Source organism: Fragaria vesca, linkage group LG6, assembly GCF_000184155.1.
Source record: "Fragaria vesca subsp. vesca linkage group LG6, FraVesHawaii_1.0, whole genome shotgun sequence".
NCBI lineage: Eukaryota > Viridiplantae > Streptophyta > Magnoliopsida > Rosales > Rosaceae > Fragaria > Fragaria vesca.
In genome coordinates, this window is record NC_020496.1 from 3,883,252 (window position 1) to 3,903,472 (window position 20,221).

General features: G+C 39.3%; 4 protein-coding genes across 4 annotated transcripts; 2 read left to right on the forward strand and 2 right to left on the reverse strand.

Annotated features, from left to right (window-relative positions):
- The first annotated feature begins 3,012 nt into the window (after positions 1-3,012).
- On the forward strand, positions 3,013-8,695 carry LOC101310811 (phytochrome A-like). The gene is made up of 5 exons (XM_004302264.1): positions 3,013-3,233; positions 4,108-6,174; positions 6,483-7,299; positions 7,613-7,903; positions 8,246-8,695. Exons 2-5 carry the CDS (start codon positions 4,119-4,121, stop codon positions 8,454-8,456), a joined length of 3,375 nt encoding a protein of 1,124 aa, XP_004302312.1. The 5' UTR covers positions 3,013-3,233; positions 4,108-4,118; the 3' UTR covers positions 8,457-8,695.
- Positions 8,696-10,665: 1,970 nt separating this feature from the next.
- Positions 10,666-13,754, forward strand: LOC101311103 (glutamate--tRNA ligase, cytoplasmic-like). The gene is made up of 5 exons (XM_004302265.1): positions 10,666-10,861; positions 10,960-11,201; positions 11,296-12,401; positions 12,665-13,129; positions 13,278-13,754. Exons 1-5 carry the CDS (start codon positions 10,722-10,724, stop codon positions 13,494-13,496), a joined length of 2,172 nt encoding a protein of 723 aa, XP_004302313.1. The 5' UTR covers positions 10,666-10,721; the 3' UTR covers positions 13,497-13,754.
- A 1,022-nt stretch (positions 13,755-14,776) lies between these two features.
- LOC101311388 (germin-like protein 5-1-like) lies at positions 14,777-16,083 on the reverse strand. The gene is made up of 2 exons (XM_004302266.1): positions 15,731-16,083; positions 14,777-15,636 (listed from the first exon to the last, which is right to left on the reverse strand). Exons 1-2 carry the CDS (start codon positions 15,837-15,839, stop codon positions 15,092-15,094), a joined length of 654 nt encoding a protein of 217 aa, XP_004302314.1. The 5' UTR covers positions 15,840-16,083; the 3' UTR covers positions 14,777-15,091.
- A 2,779-nt stretch (positions 16,084-18,862) lies between these two features.
- LOC101311682 (germin-like protein 5-1-like) lies at positions 18,863-20,221 on the reverse strand. Its single transcript, XM_004302267.1, has 2 exons — positions 20,003-20,221; positions 18,863-19,580 (listed from the first exon to the last, which is right to left on the reverse strand). The coding sequence occupies exons 1-2, from the start codon at positions 20,112-20,114 to the stop codon at positions 19,039-19,041; spliced, it is 654 nt and encodes a 217-aa protein (XP_004302315.1). The 5' UTR covers positions 20,115-20,221; the 3' UTR covers positions 18,863-19,038.

The window sequence follows — 20,221 nt, forward strand, 5'->3', positions numbered from 1 at the left end:
TTAAAAATCTTTCAATTAAAATTTGTAAATTCATCGGCACCTTGTTTCATGTGGTATTGTTTTCTGATATTGTGTAGAGAATAGAGCTCAAAACTTTCTCAATCAAATGAGCAAAGTTCGGGTTCTTCATTGAGAGGCATATTGCATAAGATGTTGCAGTCATTCCAAGTACCATCTACGGTATGCACTTTCCTGCCTTTACTTTCTTTTATATGCCTTGGGTCTTGTGAGTGAATCTCTTTTAGACTGCAATGATGAAGAGTGGAGTTAAATCTTTTCGACTATATAGCTACATTTCCATTGCTTTACGCTTCTCTAAACACATAAGTAGTTCTTAGCATAAACTTAAATCAAGCAGCTGCTCCAAGAAGTAATTGTTTGGACAGGAAACCATTTTAGGCTCTAATTTGTATCTTTGATAAACAATTACTTAATTAGACTACTTGTTAAATAATCTTAGATTTATATTCATACTTTTGTGAAATTTGTGAAATATCTCCTGGTGAGTGGACAGAATTGTAAATTTTCTTCAATGGGGACTCCTATTTCCAGAAATATCTGGCTTTACTTCTTTATAGGCGTTTGGTCCTGTGAATGGACTTCTTTTATTCTTATTGTAGAATCTTTCTTGAATGCAAAAATTAGTTGTAGAACTCTTTTGAACTGTCATGCTTTTTCTTGCTACTTCAAACACCTCAATGATTTGGAGCCTAAAGTTAAGTCAGGCAGTTAAGCAGTTTAAAGGCTTTTAAATAGTGGAGTAAGTGTTGAATAAGCAGTTTAGATTATTTGGTTTTGTATTGAAGATAATTTAGATGACACAGTTGAAGTAATGTTTATGGTTTGTTATTTCTCATGAGACAGACTGGATTCCCATTTTGCTCTCTCACAATTGTTTTTAATCTTAAAATCTTTGCAAAATCTTAGGTCATTTGTTAAAGCATATTGAAGTTTGCTTTTTATATACACAGGAGTTTTAATCAATACTAGTAACAGGGCCATCTTCTCGTAAAGACATAAGTTGGTTTAATTCAGTCGTTGGTTTGCACTTTCCAAGATATGTTGGAGTGCTGAAAGGAGGGACAGAGTTGGTTAAAAGTGTGTTGAAAGCTATCTGCTTAAATGTAATTCCTTGCCATAGAAGATCTTTCTTTTGAAATAAACCTTTAAGTGAGATTCGGATATGAAATGATCCTAGCTAGACTGATATGATGGAAGTACTGGCTTCCAGCTTATGAGTGCAGTTTCTTTGATACATCACTACGTTTTGCAATCCTCGGAAGCTACTTATTTCATTTCTGGTAATAAATTCATAGTTCACAGACATGTTTTTGTTCTGGTTACATTGCCACGCAAAGCCAAGCAGTTATGTACTTATGTTACTGTGAAAAATGTCACTGGATAGCTTCTCATTCTATGGAGCTTGAAAACCAATGTGAGATATAAAAGCATTTACCTTCTCCTTCAAGCATGTGCTTAGGGAGGTGAAGGTCTGGCTTAGGAGGTGGGAAAGACCTCCCACCTGAATCTCCTTCCTGCTCTGAACTCTTAGTTTGGGTCATGTTCTGTGGGAGATTTCCTTATAGTGGTGTATGTATTGTTCCTTATCAAAATATATAGAAAAGTAAAGGCTTCCTATTCTGATGGATAAACCAAATTGCCGCTTTATTGCAAAAACAAGATTAGATTGCCGAAAGCATATGGTCCGCACCAAGAAAATATCTGTGTGATTATGTCAAATCCAGGAAGAGTCCCCCAATACACTAATAGGAACCCAAAGCATGGAACGTGCACAGCATGGAATGAAGTGGTGAAATTTAATGCAGTATGGGAGAAAATTTGTTCCCTTCCTAGTTGTAAGCAACTTCCAAATTGTAGACTTCATCCCCACACAAGTGGTGTCACCTCCATGAATATATGGGAATGTTACAGCAAATATATGAGAATGCTACCATAGAATGTTACAGCAATACAAGCAATTCTGGTCGCTTCATGAACCGGCATTTACATTGGAGTTATCGAAAAATGTGATTAACCGAAGTAAGCGGTTTTCATTCTACTAAAAGATGCGATTAACAATGTGATTACCGGTTAGTGAACATAAGAAAATGGTCGGCAATGTGATCAGTATCACATCTTTACGCTACTATCGACAGCTACCGGAAAATGGACATCAGAAAAGGAGAGGTGAACACTACACTCTTCTCAACCTTTGTATTGAGCCAAATATGGATGCAGTGGAGTTGCTTTGGTATCTAGTTCAAATACCGACTACTGAGACAATGAGTGACTGACTGTGATACCATCCATACCAATTGCAGCCAACTCATTGACTCATTCTGCAGAAAGAAATCAAAACAAAGTTGCTCATAATTTTCCATTTCAAGATAGGATAAAGGTAAAAGGATGGCCCCAAGATGGCAATAAATATACTTCTAATCAAATAAAGGAGATAAAAAGGGCAAAGCCATATGTGCAAGTATGGGCCAAAATCTAGTAGTGCGCGTTAGATGCCCTTTTCCTAGGGTAATCTGACCCTTAAACAAAGGGACGAGCCGGCCAACACCAAACTCTCAGAAGAATCAGATAAAACGCAGCAGGATTGGGCTCCCCTCCACGTGACTACCATAAGTCATTACTCTCTCTCTTTTGTTGGTTTCCTCCAGAAAAGGCATGGTCTTCTGTCCCAACTCTTCTCTCTGTAACCCAACTTCTCAGTTCCCCATTATCAGTTTAATCTCAGTAGTGAAACCATGATTAGCTTACCCACTTTGAGTTATTATATATTATGTTGGGTTTCCACTGCTATAAGTTATAGGGATGTGAGAGCTTACTATATAGGGAAAGGCGCGGCAGACCAATCCAAAGCCAACCCACTTGTCCCCTCCAGCTACACCCCTCTTTGGATCCATTTCTTGTTGTGGACCCAGTCTGGGTTTTTTATGCTTTCTAAATTTGGATCATCTTTCCCTTGTTTAATTAGTAAAGGCGGTTCCTTCATATACTGGTTTAGTACTTGAAGCTGCTGCTGGGCTGTGAAACTGTGAAAGCAGAGAAGAGACAGAGAAGACGGTGATCGAGAATAGTGTGGGGGCTCTGTTTCAAAGTTTGATACTTTATAGGACCCAGCTTTGCATTTCTTGCTACCAGTCAAGTTTTCAATCTCTATAAGTTGAGGGTCACTTCTGCATCTGAAAGCTACAGAAGTTCTCTGCTTACTGCAGCTTAAAAAGGTTAGGCTGCTTTCATTTTTTTGCTCATGTTCTATTTTTTTTCTAGCAAAGTTCTTTTATTTTCTTATTTTTGACGCTTAGTTGTTACTACAGTAACTATGGCTTCTTTGACTGATTTGGTAGTTGTTTTGAGCTTAGCAGTTTTATTCTTTGGGATTCCATTGATGAACTAGTTGATTCTGAATTGGTTGTGTAAGAATCAGTGTAGCTTGGTATTTTTTTTTTTTTCTTCTCTAGTTTCAGTGAGGTTTTTGAATCCCTGTTCGTGTTGTTCAATTGCTTTCTGTCGGCAGTGGTCAACAGGTTAAAGATCCTTAGATTTGAGTGAGGATATGTCTTGCTTTTGAACTTTTGAGACCTTGATCACGAGTTATGCAAGTCTAAGTTGCAAACTGGGCAAGTTATAGTTTGCGGGAGTTGGTTGAGAAACTGTTGTCAGTTTTGTTAGTGGTTGTGATAGTGACTTTTGAGTAGTCACAAGTAAGATGGAAAGCAACAATCATTTCTGGACAAATTTTAGCGATTGTGGTAGCCTGTTAGATTGTTATTCCTTGAAGAAAAGGGATTCTAGAGCTTCCTTTGGAAATGTTTTTGATTCATTTCTATAATAGTGTTGTGCTTGTTGTGCCTGTTGTATTTGTTGTATAAGTTTTCCTCACTGCAGAAGTTTTACATTAAGCTTTATGAGTATTGCCATTTTAGGAATCATGCCTCTGCTCCTGATTCATACTTGTATTACTTTGATGATCGTAGTGGTAATAGTTATGATGGAACTAATATCAAACATAAGTAGCGTATGTAATTAATTCTAGTAATGTTTTTCAAAAGGTTGAACATTATTTTGATTACTGGTATTTTTGTTTTCACTGTGCAGTTTATGTGAGAATGTCGTCTTCAAGACCCAGTCACTCATCCAGCAATTCAGGGAGATCAAGACACAGTGCTAGAGTTATTGCTCAGACAACTGTAGATGCAAAGCTTCATGCAAACTTTGAGGAGTCGGGCAGTTCCTTTGACTACTCGAACTCAGTGCGTGTTAGCAGTGAAGTTACTGGGGATCAACAACCTAGGTCTGACAAAGTGACCACTGCTTATCTCCATCACATACAGAAAGGGAAGCTGATCCAGCCATTTGGGTGTTTGCTAGCCTTAGATGATAAAACATTCAGGGTCATTGCATACAGTGAGAATGCCCCTGAAATGCTGACTATGGTTAGTCATGCTGTCCCGAGTGTTGGGGATCACCCAGTTCTTGGCATAGGAACAGATGTAAGAACAATTTTCACAGGCCCTAGTGCCTCTGCATTGCATAAGGCCCTCGGGTTTGGGGAGGTTTCTCTCTTAAATCCCATCCTAGTCCATTGCAAGTCATCTGGAAAGCCTTTCTATGCTATAGTCCACCGGGTGACAGGTAGTTTGGTCATTGATTTTGAACCAGTCAAGCCGTATGAAGTCCCCATGACTGCTGCTGGAGCTCTGCAATCATACAAGCTTGCAGCCAAAGCAATTGCACGATTGCAGTCTTTGCCTAGTGGGAGCCTGGAGAGGCTTTGTGATACAATGGTTCAAGAGGTGTTTGAGCTTACTGGTTATGACAGGGTGATGGCCTATAAATTTCATGATGATGATCATGGGGAAGTGGTTGCTGAGCTTACCAAGCCTGGCCTGGAGCCGTACCTGGGTTTGCACTATCCATCCACTGATATACCTCAAGCTTCACGGTTCCTTTTTATGAAGAATAAGGTTCGTATGATTGTCGACTGTTGTGCAAAAAATGTCAAGGTCCTTCAAGATGAGAAGCTTCCTTTGGATCTAACATTGTGTGGTTCAACCCTCAGAGCCCCACATAGTTGCCATTTGCAATATATGGAGAACATGAACTCCATTGCTTCTCTTGTTATGGCAGTGGTGATCAATGAAGGGGATGATGAGGTTGCCGGTCCTGATTCTGCGCAGACTCAAAAAAGAAAGAGACTCTGGGGTTTAGTAGTATGTCATAACACAACTCCAAGGTTTGTCCCTTTCCCACTCAGATATGCCTGTGAGTTTCTAGCTCAAGTGTTTGCCATCCATGTGAATAAGGAATTAGAGTTGGAGGATCAGATGATTGAAAAGAACATCCTGCGCACACAAACGCTGTTGTGTGATATGCTGTTGCGTGATGCTCCTTTGGGTATTGTGTCACAAACACCTAATATTATGGATCTAGTGAAATGTGATGGGGCTGCCTTACTGTACAAGAACAAGATATGGAGACTTGGATTAACTCCAAGTGACTTCCAGATTCAGGACATATCCTTGTGGCTCTCTGAGTGCCATATGGATTCCACAGGTTTGAGTACTGATAGCTTGTATGATGCAGGTTTCCCTGGGGCTCTCGCTCTTGGTGATGTAGTATGTGGAATGGCAGCTGTGAAGATTACTTCCAAGGACATTATTTTTTGGTTCCGATCCCACACTGCTGCAGAAATCCGATGGGGTGGTGCAAAACATGACCCGGATGAGAAGGACAATGGCTGGAAAATGCACCCTAGATCATCATTCAAGGCTTTCCTTGAAGTTGTCAAGACAAGGAGCTTACCATGGAAGGACTATGAAATGGATGCAATTCATTCTTTGCAGCTTATTCTGAGGAATGCATTCAAGGATGTTGGAGACATGGATGTAAACAACAATGGAATCCAGATGCAGCTTAGTGACCTGAAAATTGATGGGGTGCAAGAACTGGAAGCAGTGACAGGTGAGATGGTTCGATTGATTGAAACAGCATCAGTGCCAATTTTGGCAGTTGATATTGAGGGATCAGTTAATGGGTGGAATACAAAAATTTCTGAGTTAACTGGTCTTCCTGTTGATAAAGCAATTGGAAAGAATTTGCTCACACTTGTGGAAGAATCTTCAACTATCATGGTGGGCAGGATGTTGGAGTTGGCATTGCAAGGTATGTTGTAAACCCTGTTGTAAAATTTTTCATTTTAGATGTCAAGGCAGCACTGACCATATATGCATATGCATGTGTGAACCAAGTACATCTGTGTATTCCTAGCCATGAGTATCACAGATATCTTCCACACATGACACACCCCCTCTCTCCCTTTCGGCCTTTCCCCTTCTCCACCCTCTTCCTTCTGGGTGTGAAGAGTGGAAATGGGATTTATTTGCTGTTCTTTTCAGAGTTGTTCATGTTTATTATTGCTGTTCATTGGATCAGCTAAGTTCATTTTTTTTTTTCTCTTTGCTTCTGGTCAGGCAAAGAGGAACAAAACATCCAATTCGAGATAAAAACACATGGTGCTAGGGCTGACTTTGGTCCCATCAGCTTAGTTGTGAATGCTTGTGCAAGCAGAGATATTCATGAAAATGTTGTGGGAGTGTGCTTTGTGGCCCAGGATATTACAGGTCAGAAGACTGTGATGGACAAGTTCACTCGGATTGAAGGTGATTACAAAGCAATTGTACAAAACCCAAATCCTTTGATACCCCCAATATTTGGCACTGATGAATTTGGCTGGTGTTCTGAGTGGAATCCAGCAATGACTAAGTCGACTGGTTGGAAACGAGAGGAGGTAATGGATAAAATGCTGTTGGGGGAGGTTTTTGGGATCCACATGGCATGTTGTCCTCTGAAGAATCAAGAAGCTTTTGTAAACCTTGGTGTTGTAATCAATCGCGCCATGACTGGTGAGGTGTCCGAAAAGGTTCCTTTTGGTTTCTGGAATCGGGGTGGAAAGTACACTGAATGTTTGTTGTGTGTAAGTAAGAAATTGGACAGTGAGGGTGCAGTCACTGGAGTCTTTTGCTTTTTGCAGCTTGCTAGCCTAGAATTGCAACAAGCACTTCATGTCCAACGTTTATCTGAACAAACTGCTGTGAAGAGATTTAAAGCATTAGCTTATATCAAAAGGCAGATCAGGAATCCTTTGTCTGGAATACTATTTTCTCGGAAAATGATCGAGGGTACTGAGTTGGGAGCAGAACAAAAACAGCTCATACATACCAGTGCCCAGTGCCAGCAGCAGCTCAGCAAAATACTAGACGACTCAGATCTTGATAGCATCATTGATGGGTATGACAATATCCTGTACTTGTAGAGTTATTTTCCTTATGTTAAGGCAACTCATGAAATTCTTGATGGCCTTGGATTTGCATCTTTATCTAGTCCCCAGGGTACCTTAACTGATAGTAATTAGTTTTTCATGGATCACTTGAAATGATTTATGGGGATTCACCTTTAGATTCTTATAATGTTAGATTAAATCTGAGCATATTCTTTTCTGTAGAAGCTATTGAAGTATTCAATTTCAGTTGTCCATATATCCATAGTGAAAGTGATGCGGTGAGACCTAATTAGTTCCTTCTTTTTTCTGATCATTTGACAGCTACTTGGACCTGGAAATGGTTGAGTTCACTTTGCAGGAAGTATTGGTTGCCTCTATTAGTCAAGTCATGATTAAGAGCAGTGCTAAGAGTATCCGGATTGTCCAAGATGCGAATGAAGAGATAATGACTGAGACATTGTATGGTGATAGTCTTAGGCTTCAACAAGTCTTGGCTGATTTCTTATCAGTGTCGGTTAATTACATGCCGTCTGGAGGCCAGCTTACTCTAGCAACGAATTTGACAAAAGATCAGCTGGGTCAATCTGTTCATCTTGCACATTTGGAATTCAGGTACAGCTTTGAATACATAGTATTGATGTCTGCTTTAACTCTTACCAATTGCTAGTTTCTACATACAGACAAACAGTTTCCACCCAAATAACAACAACAACAACAAAAAAAAAACTTTTTGAGGTCTTTGAAACTTGTTGAGGAACTAGTTCCGTAGCTGTACACTAATCTCAGCTGCAAAGAGTGAATTTTTGAGGCCAAATGAGTAGTACTATAACATATAAATAAAGATTGAAGCCTATCAGATCAACTGGTTTCTTGTATCAGTTGGTTGCTTGTGTTACAACTTACAACTTAAAGTGAATATCAGTCATCAAATGCTGAATTGATATGTTGGATCAGGATATCACATGCGGGCGGTGGGATTCCAGAAGGATTACTGAACCAGATGTTTGGAACAGATGGTGACATATCTGAAGAAGGCATTAGCCTACTTATAAGCCGAAAGCTAGTGAAGCTCATGAATGGAGATGTACAGTATCTCCGGGAAGCAGGGAAGTCGAGCTTCATCATATCCGCGGAACTTGCTGCTGCACATATGATCAGGTCCTAGACATTCAGTTTCCAGTGACATGACATTACCTTACCGATCTCAAGTGTACAGCCTACCAGGAATGAGAGTCGGATGATGCAACTTTACAGATTATGCCGGAAATTTCAGCTTAGCTCTGTTCTTAGCACTTTGCATTTCTGCTTTGCACTGTAAATAGGCATGTATCGCTTTGTTCTTAACATGTTTTTACCTTGTGACGGAATAAAAAGAGAAATGGGGAAAGATTTTGCAGTTTGCAATATTCCTTGTATGCATGTATGAATTACAGACTTAGAGCAACTTCAATGAAGTTGTCAAAATGCTATTGTCAAATTTGAATTTGACTAGTGATGTGGCTGTGTCAAAATTGGCAAAAATCAACTCCAACCAAAGTGTCTAATTTAAATCATATTCTATTTATTTCTAACATAAAATTTTTTTTTTCTCTTATTTATCTCTTGTGCTGCACAACCTACACCCACAGCCACCCACTTTTTACCTCTCCATCTTTGCCTTCCTCCTCCTCCTTTCCTCTGTTTCTTCTCCTCCTCTCCCTCTCGTTTTTTTCTTTCTTCTCCAACTCTTCTCTTTCTAATCAAAGAGACTTTGAACACAGATCAAATCTTTTATAACTTAGTTTGTTCAAGCCACCTTTTTTCCTTACTCGTTTTTCTTCTTCTTAATTCTTACCTAAAGCCTACAGAAACCCATCCACTCCAGAAAAATCCCCACACAATCGAAGCCCCAATTTCAAGATTCAGTTCTTCTAAATCCCTTCTAATTTTATTTACAGACCCAATGAGAAGCTGTATTCTGAAATTTGGATCTTTTTGAAGGTGGTGGTGAGAAATTGTGTTCTGAAATTTGGATCTTTTTGATGAAGGGAGCTTCTCAGCAGAGAAGGAAGAGAGAAGGAATAGGAACAATAGAATAAGATTTGAAATGCTTGGTTCATACGGTCAAATTTGACAATGTTGTGCTCAAGGTCAAATCCAGGTCGGAATTGACACAGCCACGTCGTATTTGGCATCTTCAATGGAGGAACCAAAAGTTGTCAAAACTAGCTGTTGAGCCTCGACCCTGTCATTTGACAGGTTTGTTGGAGATGCTCTTACAGTTCTGTTCTTTTGCTGACAAACCACTTTCACGTGTGGGATCCCTGTGCAAGTTAAAATTTGCATTTCTATATATCACCAACTATGACTCAATACCACACTTGATTCACATACTTCCATTGTTGAAATGCATTTCCTGTGTCAGATTTCAAATTCATAATGTTGTGAACAGAGCAACATACATGTTTAAGTTCTCAATAAAAGTGGTACAATATGCAGATCACTTCAGAATGGTAGAGGTGGTACGTTATATGTTCAAAACTCATGTATTCTTAATTTGTAGTTTTTGTTGTAATGGTTCTACTCAGTGAAGTATTGTGAAGTTTATTTTGATAAAACTGTTTTGTTGGAGAAAACCACAAAATAGACAAATATCAAGAAGTAAGCAAAACGTTATAAGATCAAGGACCTCGAATCAAATAAGGAAATGAGATGGTTGTGCTGGTGCACTTTGGAACTCAGGCTGACGTACAAATACAGACCAAATACCAAATAAATCAAATCCGGTCTAGAATGTCTTTTTAAGGAGATGGAGATGCATGACATTTTAGTACAAAACATCTTTGCAACACGCTTCTGGTATACTGTACCCTCTGACTCTGCCTTTTTTTCATTAATAAAAAAAAGAAAATATTGTTATAAATAATAAAAATAATAGAAATTGTGCGGCTGTTCATATAATTATATTATTTTGGGTTTAACATATAATACATACTCAATAGCTAGAGTTCATTGTGTAGATTGTGGAAAACTAGAGATTGATCACCAAGTAACTTGTGAGTGAAGATCAAGTAACATATGAGTTAAGGGTGAAGATCAAGTTTGAGTGATCACCGTTTCCATACAAGGACTAAGTTTTATGTACCGTGCTCTTTAATTTTAGCCGATGTTCTAAAAAACGTTAAGTGCTAGTCAGACGGATGACCGGTGACGAACACCTAAGCGAATTAATTGGTTTTCTAGCTCTACATGGAAACGGTGAAACACCACTTAGGCTAATCGGCTCTAAGCGGGATGGTTTTAGCTCAGGCGCGGCCCATATAAACATTCATAGACCAAGTCAAAGGACGCTCAAAGCTGACCACCCGCACCCCACAGAATCAGTTACCTGAGACTAGAAAACCACACCGTCTTCTCCACTCTAACCAAAATCTTCAGCCTTGAATTTCCAATGAACCTCAAGTCGCTCTCTTTCGCCGCCGAGACCCCTCCGCTCTCAGTTCTCGCGGCGGCCAAGCTCGCCGGTGTTTCTGTCCCCGCCGACGCCTCTCTTGCTCCCGATTCTCCTCCGGTTCTTCACTTCTGCAATGGGTAAAACCCTAAACCCTTTCTATTATACTCCCTTCGCTTTCCTTTACTCTCTCTTATCTTCAAGGTTTTCAAATTTGGATTTGCCTTCGATTTTGCAGGCGAAAACTGCGCGGCGTTTTGCCGCTTCTTCGCTATTTCGGCGGTATTGCAAATCTGTGCGGCGCCGATGCGTTTCAAGAGGCTAAGATTGCGGAGTGGCTTGAGTACGCTCCTGTGCTTTCGGTTGGCTCGGCGTTCGAGAATGCCTGCAAGCATTTGGATGAGTACGTGGGAAGCCGAACCTTCTTGGTTGATCACTCGTTTTCGATTGCCGATATCGCAATCTGGTCAGGCCTTGCAGGTTAGTAGCTTTGATTGGATGATTGATAGGATAGGAGTGTTAGAGATATTTGTATTGGTTTCGGTTAGTGTTGTTAAAGTCTATTGCTTGGCAGGAGCTGGACTTAGATGGGAGAGTTTGAGGAAGTCTAAGAAGTATCAGAATCTTACTAGGTGGTATGGTTCGATATTGGCCGAACACGGTGATGCGTTGAATCAAGTAACAGCTGCTTATGTTGGCAAGAAAGGCGCGGGGAAGTTGAAAGAGAACATTGCCAGTCAGAAGTCGAATGGCGTGAATGGAGATGCAGAGAAAGCGGGAACTCCCACCACACGAGGAAAATACGAGGTGGAGCTTCCTGAGGCTGAGGTTGGGAAGGTGAAGTTGAGGTTTGCGCCGGAGCCAAGTGGTTATCTTCACATTGGGCACTCAAAGGCAGCTTTGTTGAATACTTACTTTGCTCAGAAGTATAAAGGTGAGGTAATTTTGCGGTTTGATGATACAAATCCTGCGAAAGAGAGCAATGAGTTTGTGGATAATCTTATCAAGGATGTCGAGACTTTGGGTGTCACGTATGAGAGGATTACCTATACTTCTGATTATTTCCCTGAGTTGATGAAAATGGCCGAGAAGCTGATTTTCGAAGGTAAAGCATATGTTGATGATACACCTAGAGAGCAGATGCAAAAAGAACGAATGGATGGGATTGAGTCGAAGTGCAGAAACCATAGCAAAGAGGAAAATTTGAAATTGTGGGAGCAAATGATTGCAGGTTCAGAGAGGGGTCTGCAGTGTTGTGTTAGAGGAAAGCTGGATATGCAGGATCCTAATAAATCACTCAGAGATCCTGTTTATTATCGTTGCAACCCAATGCCGCATCATAGGATTGGGGCCAAGTACAAGGTCTACCCAACTTATGACTTTGCTTGTCCATTTGTTGATTCCATTGAAGGTATAACTCATGCACTTCGATCTAGTGAGTATCATGACCGCAACGCCCAGTACTATTGGATTCAAGGTGATATGGGACTGAGAAGAGTGCATATATACGAGTTCAGTAGGTTGAACATGGTCTACACACTCCTCAGCAAGCGCAAGCTTTTGTGGTTTGTTCAAAATGAGAAGGTCAATGGATGGGATGATCCTCGATTTCCCACTGTTCAAGGAATTGTGCGCAGAGGTCTCAAAATTGAAGCATTGATACAGTTCATTCTTGAGATGGTAAGACACTAATCTTTAATACCATGATTAACACAGTATATGTTTATAATAGCATCTTACAAAACCTTAACTGCTAGACGCCAAGTGTGTGGATGACCTAATGGGAAGCACTAGTTGGTCATGAAATATAGTTCCTGTCTACTGCTTCTTATGTCCTCTGTTTCATAGTTGTACTAGTTTATCTTTACAATGGAGGCTTTTTTATTTATCCAAACTTTGAATGATGAACTTAATAGTTGATTTTTAATTATTGTATGATTTAGGGGGCTTCAAAGAATCTGAATCTTATGGAATGGGACAAACTGTGGACAATTAACAAGAAGATTATTGATCCTGTATGCCCAAGACACACTGCCGTCATTGAAGAGGGACGAGTGTTGTTGACCCTCTCTAATGGCCCTGACAAGCCATTTGTCCGCATGATACCTAGGCATAAGAAGTATGAAGGTGCTGGAGAGAAAGCAACGACATTCACAAGGAGCATATGGATAGATCGAGCTGATGCAGAGTTGATATCAGTTGACGAGGAAATCACGTTGATGGATTGGGGGAATGCCATTGTTAAGAAGATTGATAAAGACCAAGATGGAAATCTTGCACTCACAGGGGTTTTGCATCTTGAAGGATCTGTGAAAACCACCAAATTGAAGCTTACCTGGCTGCCTCAAATAGATGAACTGGTTAAGCTCTCGTTGATGGAGTTTGATTATCTGATAACAAAGAAGAAGGTATGTGCCATTCAACAATTGTGAAGTTTCCTATGCCTTGCTAAAATGTTTAACCTGTGGACTCTGTAATTCTATGCATGATAGTTTATGCTTGCCCATGATGACACTGAAATGTAATTGAATTGGTTGTTTTGATTTGCGATTGCAGCTTGAGGAAGGTGAGGATTTCCTTGATGTGATTAACCCATGTACTGAAAAGGAGACAGCTGCCCTTGGGGATACCAACATGCGAAATCTGAAACGTGGAGATGTATTGCAACTTGAGAGGAAAGGATACTTCAGATGTGATGTTCCGTACCTCAGGCCATCAAAGCCTATTGTTCTCTTTGCAATCCCTGACGGCAGGCAGCAGGCTGGGTTAAAGTGAAGAGCTTCAAGAATTTTTTGGCTTCATGATTTTGATAGAAAACTTTTTATTTCAAAATTGAATGGTAGAACTTTTAACTAGTTTGACACTCCTAAAAGTACCTTTCAGTTCTTGTAGTCTTCTATTCAGAATATTTGGCAAGGTTTTGATGGAATGAGATTTCTGTTAATAATTCTGTACTGAATCTTTAACTGTGTGGCTATCAGAATATTTGGCAAGGTTTTCATGGAATGAGATTTCTGTTTATAATTCTGTATCAAATCTTGTGTTGGAAGTTGCTTGGAAGTTGCAACCTGGTTGGAAGTTGCTTGGAAGTTGCTATATTTCTCTGTTTGTAATGTTCTTTCATTTCATTGCTATTGCTATATGTAAACCTTGGTGTTTTTGATCATTCACAGACGTACACCTTCAATACTTGTTAACAAACAAGTAGAGGGAGTCGTGCAGAAATTTCAAAAATCTCTTGGTGCACTACAATTTATAATGTGTTGGTACCACCTGGTAAGACACTAGAGTAGCATATATAATCCGTCTATGGTTGATAAGTATCATATATAAAGAACTGTATCCTCTTAAGAATCCTCAATAAATTAAGGAAGCTGTGGAGTAAAGCTGTTTTGACAACTATTGTTGATTTGTTGTTTCTTGAGACCATGGAGCTTAACATTTTCTGGTAAAGTTAAACTACGAGTCTTATCTTAGGCGTGATTCAAACATCTCTAAATTTTCTTTTAAAATGGCCATAACGTTATGGAACCTGTAGAAAACAATGAACACATAAGCCATATTAAACGAAAGCAATGATATTTCAAATTGAATGGTTGAACTTTTAAACTAACAATCTCTGCTCCCCTTGTTTGTTCTGGTGAAGAGTCTTCCTATTTGAAATGTCTTATTGCCTTAAAGAAAACATATATGGTTGAACTTTTAAACTAACAATCTCTGCTCTCCTTGTTTGTTCTGGTGAAGAGTCTTCCTATTTGAAATGTCTTATTGCCTTAAAGAAAACATATTATGCACCTAATAGCTCCTACCCCTGCAAAATTTTCTTTCTCTATAATTGCTTCATCCCGCTATGTTCATGGACTTTTCCCTTTGAATGTTTCTGTTCAAGGGTCTAGGCTCATGTTCATGTAGTGTTTGATTGTAGGGGATTTTAATTTCTTTTGGAGGGGTTAGTGTCTCCAACTAACTCTGATTGAGCCAAAAGTGAGTCATGATTATAAGTGGGAACAACCAAAATGTAACAATCACTTTTGCATCATTTCCACAAAACCAGTCTTTTCCATTGTTGAAGAACATCAATAGCAATGAAAGTTCCACCAAGGTTGGTGAATCTCTGGTTAGAAAGTGTAACAAACTTCACCAAGAAGCTAGTTATTAAATCATTTCAGATTAGGAAGACAACTACTCCTCCAGACTTGAATGTGTTATTAACTACTTGTTATCAAGTATGTATCAACCACCATACAAGAAGACTTATTTTGAAGGAACAGAAAGAAACACAGAATGAAACAAAAGAAAAAAAAGAAACACAATGGTTAACTAAAACATAATACAATTCCCACACTCAATCAAGCTAAGACTGAAAATTTCTAGGCCTTGGGTGCAAACTTGGCCTTGATCTTCTTAATCTCTTTAGTACCAACCTGGAAAGTACTGGTCAACACATCATCCTCCACCGGCGGCGAGGCGGCGAACAATGTAAGGGCAATGTTGGCGGTACCCTGCAGCTGAGAGTTGAACGCGGCGATCACGGCAGCAGGGACCTTGCCATTGTTCTTCTGGAAGTGAATCAACCCCTTTGGAAACACAAACACTTCACCTTTGGCAATGGTCTTTGAAATGAGCTTGTTTGCTGTGGTAACGAACCCAACATCCAACGAACCTTCAAGCACGAAGACTATCTCGGTGGCGCGTGGGTGAGTGTGAGGTGGGTTGATGCCTCCGGGAGCATAGTCAATTCTAGCCATCGACACGCCGAGGGTGTTAAGACCTGGGATCTTCTGCACATTGGCTAAAGTCACCAAAGAGCCGAAGGTGTTGTTGGTGAGTCCTGGCTTGGCTATTCCGGCAAAGAAGAAGTCCTCCGCTGTTGCATTTGCCGCGTCCTTGCAAGCGAAACCATTCATTTTCGCCGCTGCTCATTCATCATATAATCGTGTCAAAACTCAAAACTAGCTTCAATCTTCATTAAGAGACAAGCTAGAAGAAATTAATGAAAGGGTTTGTACCAGAAGCGAAGTCGGCGACGCAGATATCTTGAAGCATGTCTGGATCAGCAGCTGAGTTGCCGAAGACGATGGCGAAAGTCATCACTAACAGTGCCAACATAGCCGCCATGGTTGTGTTAGATTTCAAAGAGAGAAACTTGGGAATGTGGGAAAAGGTAGGAATGAGTAGGAAGTGATGGGCAAGGTTGAGTATTTATAGTGAAGGGTAGGGTAGTTGAACGTCGATGGCAAATATAGTGACGACTGAATCAATGTTTTGGATGTTAAGGTCGTGCTGTTGAGAAGTAAAGCATGGAGCTTGCCATTGTTTGTAGAGCTTAGACCAAAAGCTAAGTCATCGATCACTTTGCCTTGCCTCTCTGGTTTTTGGAGCGTTGACCCCATTTGCGTCGCCTTGCGCGTCTAAAGGATCTGACCCCTCTTGTTCTTATCTTAATTTCTTCTCTTTTTCTTTAGTAACAAGTGATCGAATTGTAGGGTGTCGAATCTTGGCAACAACACTTGTCCAATTCAATTGGCTCTATGCATTGACAAAATATTTGTAATATGGTTTACGGTGGTGTCTAAGTTGAGTAAACGAAATAAAGAAGAAAAGGGGGGAGAATTATTGAGATTCCCTTAAAAAGAAAACATGGAGGTAGGTTTATTTCGTACGAGTTAGATCAAGTGAAATTTTCATCTAGAAGAGGCATAAGGTAAAGTTTCATTGTTACTTGTGTCTTTTTACAAACACTGCAGATATCTGGTCCCGCAGGTAAAGAATTTTTCTTTTTATTATCCAAGAATGCAAAATAGTTAGGTTTGATTGTTGGAACACACTATTGATCGAGTAGTCATTGATAAAAAAAAGAAATAATTGAGAAGCTTGAACTCCTCAATTACTTTTGATGAGAACTTCTCAACATAATTTAGTCTAGCTTTTCCTATTTGTGATTAATAGCCCGGTTGACATGGTATAGGTATGAGAATGATCATGTGGTTGTGTATTCATGCAAGTAAATGTGTTGTGCGTTATTTATCGTGTTACATCATTCAAAGTAGGGTATGAGCTACTTCAATTTTATAATTGACCATTTATAATCAACTCTCGATGTAAAGGACTAGCTTCTGTTATACATAATAGCACAAATAATTACAATTTACCTAACTTTCCATTATTTCATTAGAATTTCTATACGTCGATCGATCGACCATATTAGTTGCCCGGTTTGCGTTTGTTGTTGTTTTATTTACCAGCTAATAAGTAGTTATAATTAAAAACATCTCATGATTATAGTAAGGCCAGAAGTATGAAGATAGATATGGATATATATATATATATATATATATCTCACCAATGAAATAAAGACAACCATTTATTCAGCTCTCAAAGCAGCTGGTTCTATGTATTGTCCTGCATGCATGAAATCTTAACACTATTACACTAGTTAATTAAGCTTGATTAAGGATAAGTTTCTTAATAAACTTATATATGCTATATATAGACAAAAATGCTGTTTATATATATATAGCTCGAATTTTTGCTAAGAGAGTGAGACAAAGGTTTTCCTTATTGTTTGATTTGGTTGGAGAAATGTTATAATGTATGGTTGCTAAGGTACGATAAATTGGATGATTGGCTCTATACTCCAAACTATATGTCCTATAGTTCGACTTCATTTTGCAAACCAACCGATCATTCGCATTTTCTTTTTGTTCGTACTCTGTCATCTTTCGGAGGTTACTTCTACCAATGTGGCTCTTCTGTTATCTGTTTTGCAGTAGAGTCATCATTATCGTACTCATCAGCAACCAGCTCCTTATTTAGTTGGAGGATGCATGGTCTCTATCATCAATCATGTTCTTTTATATCAAACTGCTACTTTCAATATATTCTAAAGCAAAAATTATAATCAATGTAGGCTGCGAGTCTGTAACTGATATAAGCCTTGTCAACATCTTAATTAGGTAAGCTAATCCGGAAAAGAGTATATGCCTTAATTGTTTTAGAGAATATATATGTCCAATTTAGACTTTAACCAGATGTGGCGGGACGTCGTTTAAGCTCGACTTCCAGAATACTAGCTTGTGAAGTTTACTTGTGATTATTATTGATTAACCGAGATAATAAAGAATTTCCATTAAGAAAATCAGATTTGTATTCTGGTTTCTGCTTGGGTCAGTTGGGTGATACACTGATACTTCACTGTTTGTTATGCTCTCTTCAACATTTGGTAATTAGTGAATGTTAGAATATCTTGAGTTCATTCATCTGACCTCTAATGGCATTGACATTCGAACAATAACGTACTTGAAGTTTTTATTCAAGTCATGGATCGATCTCTGATTGAAACTGATTAAAAGAGTTGACTCTCCTACTCATCCAATTATCCAAATAATATGACTGGATCAGGATTAGGATTGGAACCCTTCTTCCGGAGGAACACAGATGCATCATTTTTATGGAAAATTCTGCTATACCGAATGGTATAACATCTCTTCAACCAACCGCCACCCCCTTTAGTTAGATGTATACGGTATAGCAGACAAACCCATTTTTATATGGAAAAGACAGAATCTCAACACATCTTCCGACTTCATGTTCTACTTGTATTTTATTTTTTTAATATAAGAATAAACTCATGAACTATATATCAAAATATTAAAGCAATGGAATTGAATATGTGCGATTAGTACTTAAAAAGGATAATTTCCCTTAAGATAATATATTTTAGGTAGTACACTTATATAGATATTACGTTGTAGTACACATGTCAAAATGTTAGGTTCTTCCATTTAGCAATTTACACTAACTAGATTGGCAAATGGTCTAATTCAAATTGCTAAGAGTAGAATTGGTCTCCTCAAATCGGAAGCAAATCTTCCTTTCTATCTTTTCCTAAAAGGAAGAAGTAGCAGCTAGCTAATTGATCATCAGAATCTACTTCGATCAAGAGCAAAATTGTCCAACTCCAATGCTAATTCGAGCTCGCTCTTGAAAATATTTACGTGCCAGAGATGATAAAATCACCTAGGCACTAGTTTTTAACTTCTTCAACTTCATCAACTTTATAAATAGTAAGAGGGATCGATTTGTGTTTGCATAGTCAACTTAGAGACTCATGAAAGGAGAGGGATCGATTTGCCAAGATTAACTGAAATTGGAAATCTGCTAGATGCTTTTAATGATTGGCTGCAGTTGGGCGCAAACCTCAAACAAAGAAAATAAAATTTCCACAACCCACGTCAATTTGCAAAACAAACACAAGTGAAATAAATAACGTACAAACATGCATAAAGAGAAGAAATAATTAAGCTATATATATCTACTACTTGGGTGCAAGCCTTGACTTGATCTTCTCGATCTGCTTGGTGCCAACTTGGAATGTCTTAGTCAACACATCATCTGCCACTGGAGGTGTGGCGGCAAACAAGGTGAGGGCAATGTTGGCGGTACCCTGCAACTGAGAGTTAAATCCGGCGATCACAGCAGCAGGGACCTTGCCATTGTTCTTCTGGAAATGAACCAACCCCTTTGGAAACACAAACACCTCACCTTTGGCAATGGTCTTGGAAATGAGCTTGTTTGCTGTGGTGATGAACCCAACATTCAGTGCACCTTCAAGAACATAGACTATTTCCGTGGCGCGTGGGTGAGTGTGAGGTGGGTTGATGCCTCCGGGAGCATAGTCAATGCGAGCCATCGACACGCCAAGAGTGTTAAGCCCTGGAATCTTCTGCACATTGGCTGCAGTCACCAAAGAGCCGAAGGTGTTGTTGGTGAGTCCTGGCTTGGCCAGTCCGGCGAAGAAGAAGTCCTCCGCTGTTGCATTTGCCGCGTCCTTGCAAGCGAAACCATTCATTTTCGCCGCTGTTCATTCGTCAGAGTTAGATTTGGATCAAACTTTTGAGCATAATTTGTAATAATCTTGTAGGAAGCATAATTTAGGATTATTAGTTAATTAGCTACAAGTGTATTAGCCAGTGGTGCAAATGTGCAATGTACTTCACTTTTGGCGCAAGATATAAAGCTTTAAGAACACCGGAAAAACAAAAAAAAAAAAACAAAAGTACCCGGCAAGATATAAAGAAAGATATATCAATCATTTCACAAATCATCAGAGATGGAATTAGGAAAAAAGTTGCCAAGGGAAAGAAAGAAGAAGAAGAAGGTAAGAACGGGGTCAACTTCTAATAGTTGGTAAAAAAGAAAATGGGGTCAACTTGTGATACGTACTGAAACACTGGGTATAAAAATGAAGAAGAGAAAGTTGAAAGGGCCGGGTGTTGTACCAGAAGTGAAGTCTGCAACACAGATATCTTGAAGCATGTCTGGATCAGCAGCAGAGTTGCCAACGACCACAGCAAAAGTCATCACAAACATTGCCAAGATAGCTGCTGCCATGGTTGCCTATATACTGCTGCAGTTGTGTAGGTATTAGAAGTAGTAGATCGTGGTAAAGATAGTAAGATGTGGAAACTGGAAATGGGGTTTGAAAACTGTGTATGAAT

Bases quoted from the DNA above. Each gene is read 5' to 3' on its own strand.
- LOC101310811 (XM_004302264.1), top strand. From the start codon at position 4,119: ATGTCGTCTTCAAGACCCAGTCACTCATCCAGCAATTCAGGGAGATCA. The intron at 6,175-6,482 runs GTATGTTGTAAA...GCTTCTGGTCAG, and splicing joins GTTGGAGTTGGCATTGCAAG to GCAAAGAGGAACAAAACATC. The intron at 7,300-7,612 runs GTATGACAATAT...ATCATTTGACAG, and splicing joins CTTGATAGCATCATTGATGG to CTACTTGGACCTGGAAATGG.
- LOC101311103 (XM_004302265.1), top strand. From the start codon at position 10,722: ATGAACCTCAAGTCGCTCTCTTTCGCCGCCGAGACCCCTCCGCTCTCA. The intron at 10,862-10,959 runs GTAAAACCCTAA...TCGATTTTGCAG, and splicing joins GTTCTTCACTTCTGCAATGG to GCGAAAACTGCGCGGCGTTT. The intron at 13,130-13,277 runs GTATGTGCCATT...TTGCGATTGCAG, and splicing joins ATCTGATAACAAAGAAGAAG to CTTGAGGAAGGTGAGGATTT.
- LOC101311388 (XM_004302266.1), bottom strand. From the start codon at position 15,839: ATGGCGGCTATGTTGGCACTGTTAGTGATGACTTTCGCCATCGTCTTC. The intron at 15,637-15,730 runs GTACAAACCCTT...ATGAATGAGCAG, and splicing joins CGTCGCCGACTTCGCTTCTG to CGGCGAAAATGAATGGTTTC.
- LOC101311682 (XM_004302267.1), bottom strand. From the start codon at position 20,114: ATGGCAGCAGCTATCTTGGCAATGTTTGTGATGACTTTTGCTGTGGTC. The intron at 19,581-20,002 runs GTACAACACCCG...ACGAATGAACAG, and splicing joins TGTTGCAGACTTCACTTCTG to CGGCGAAAATGAATGGTTTC.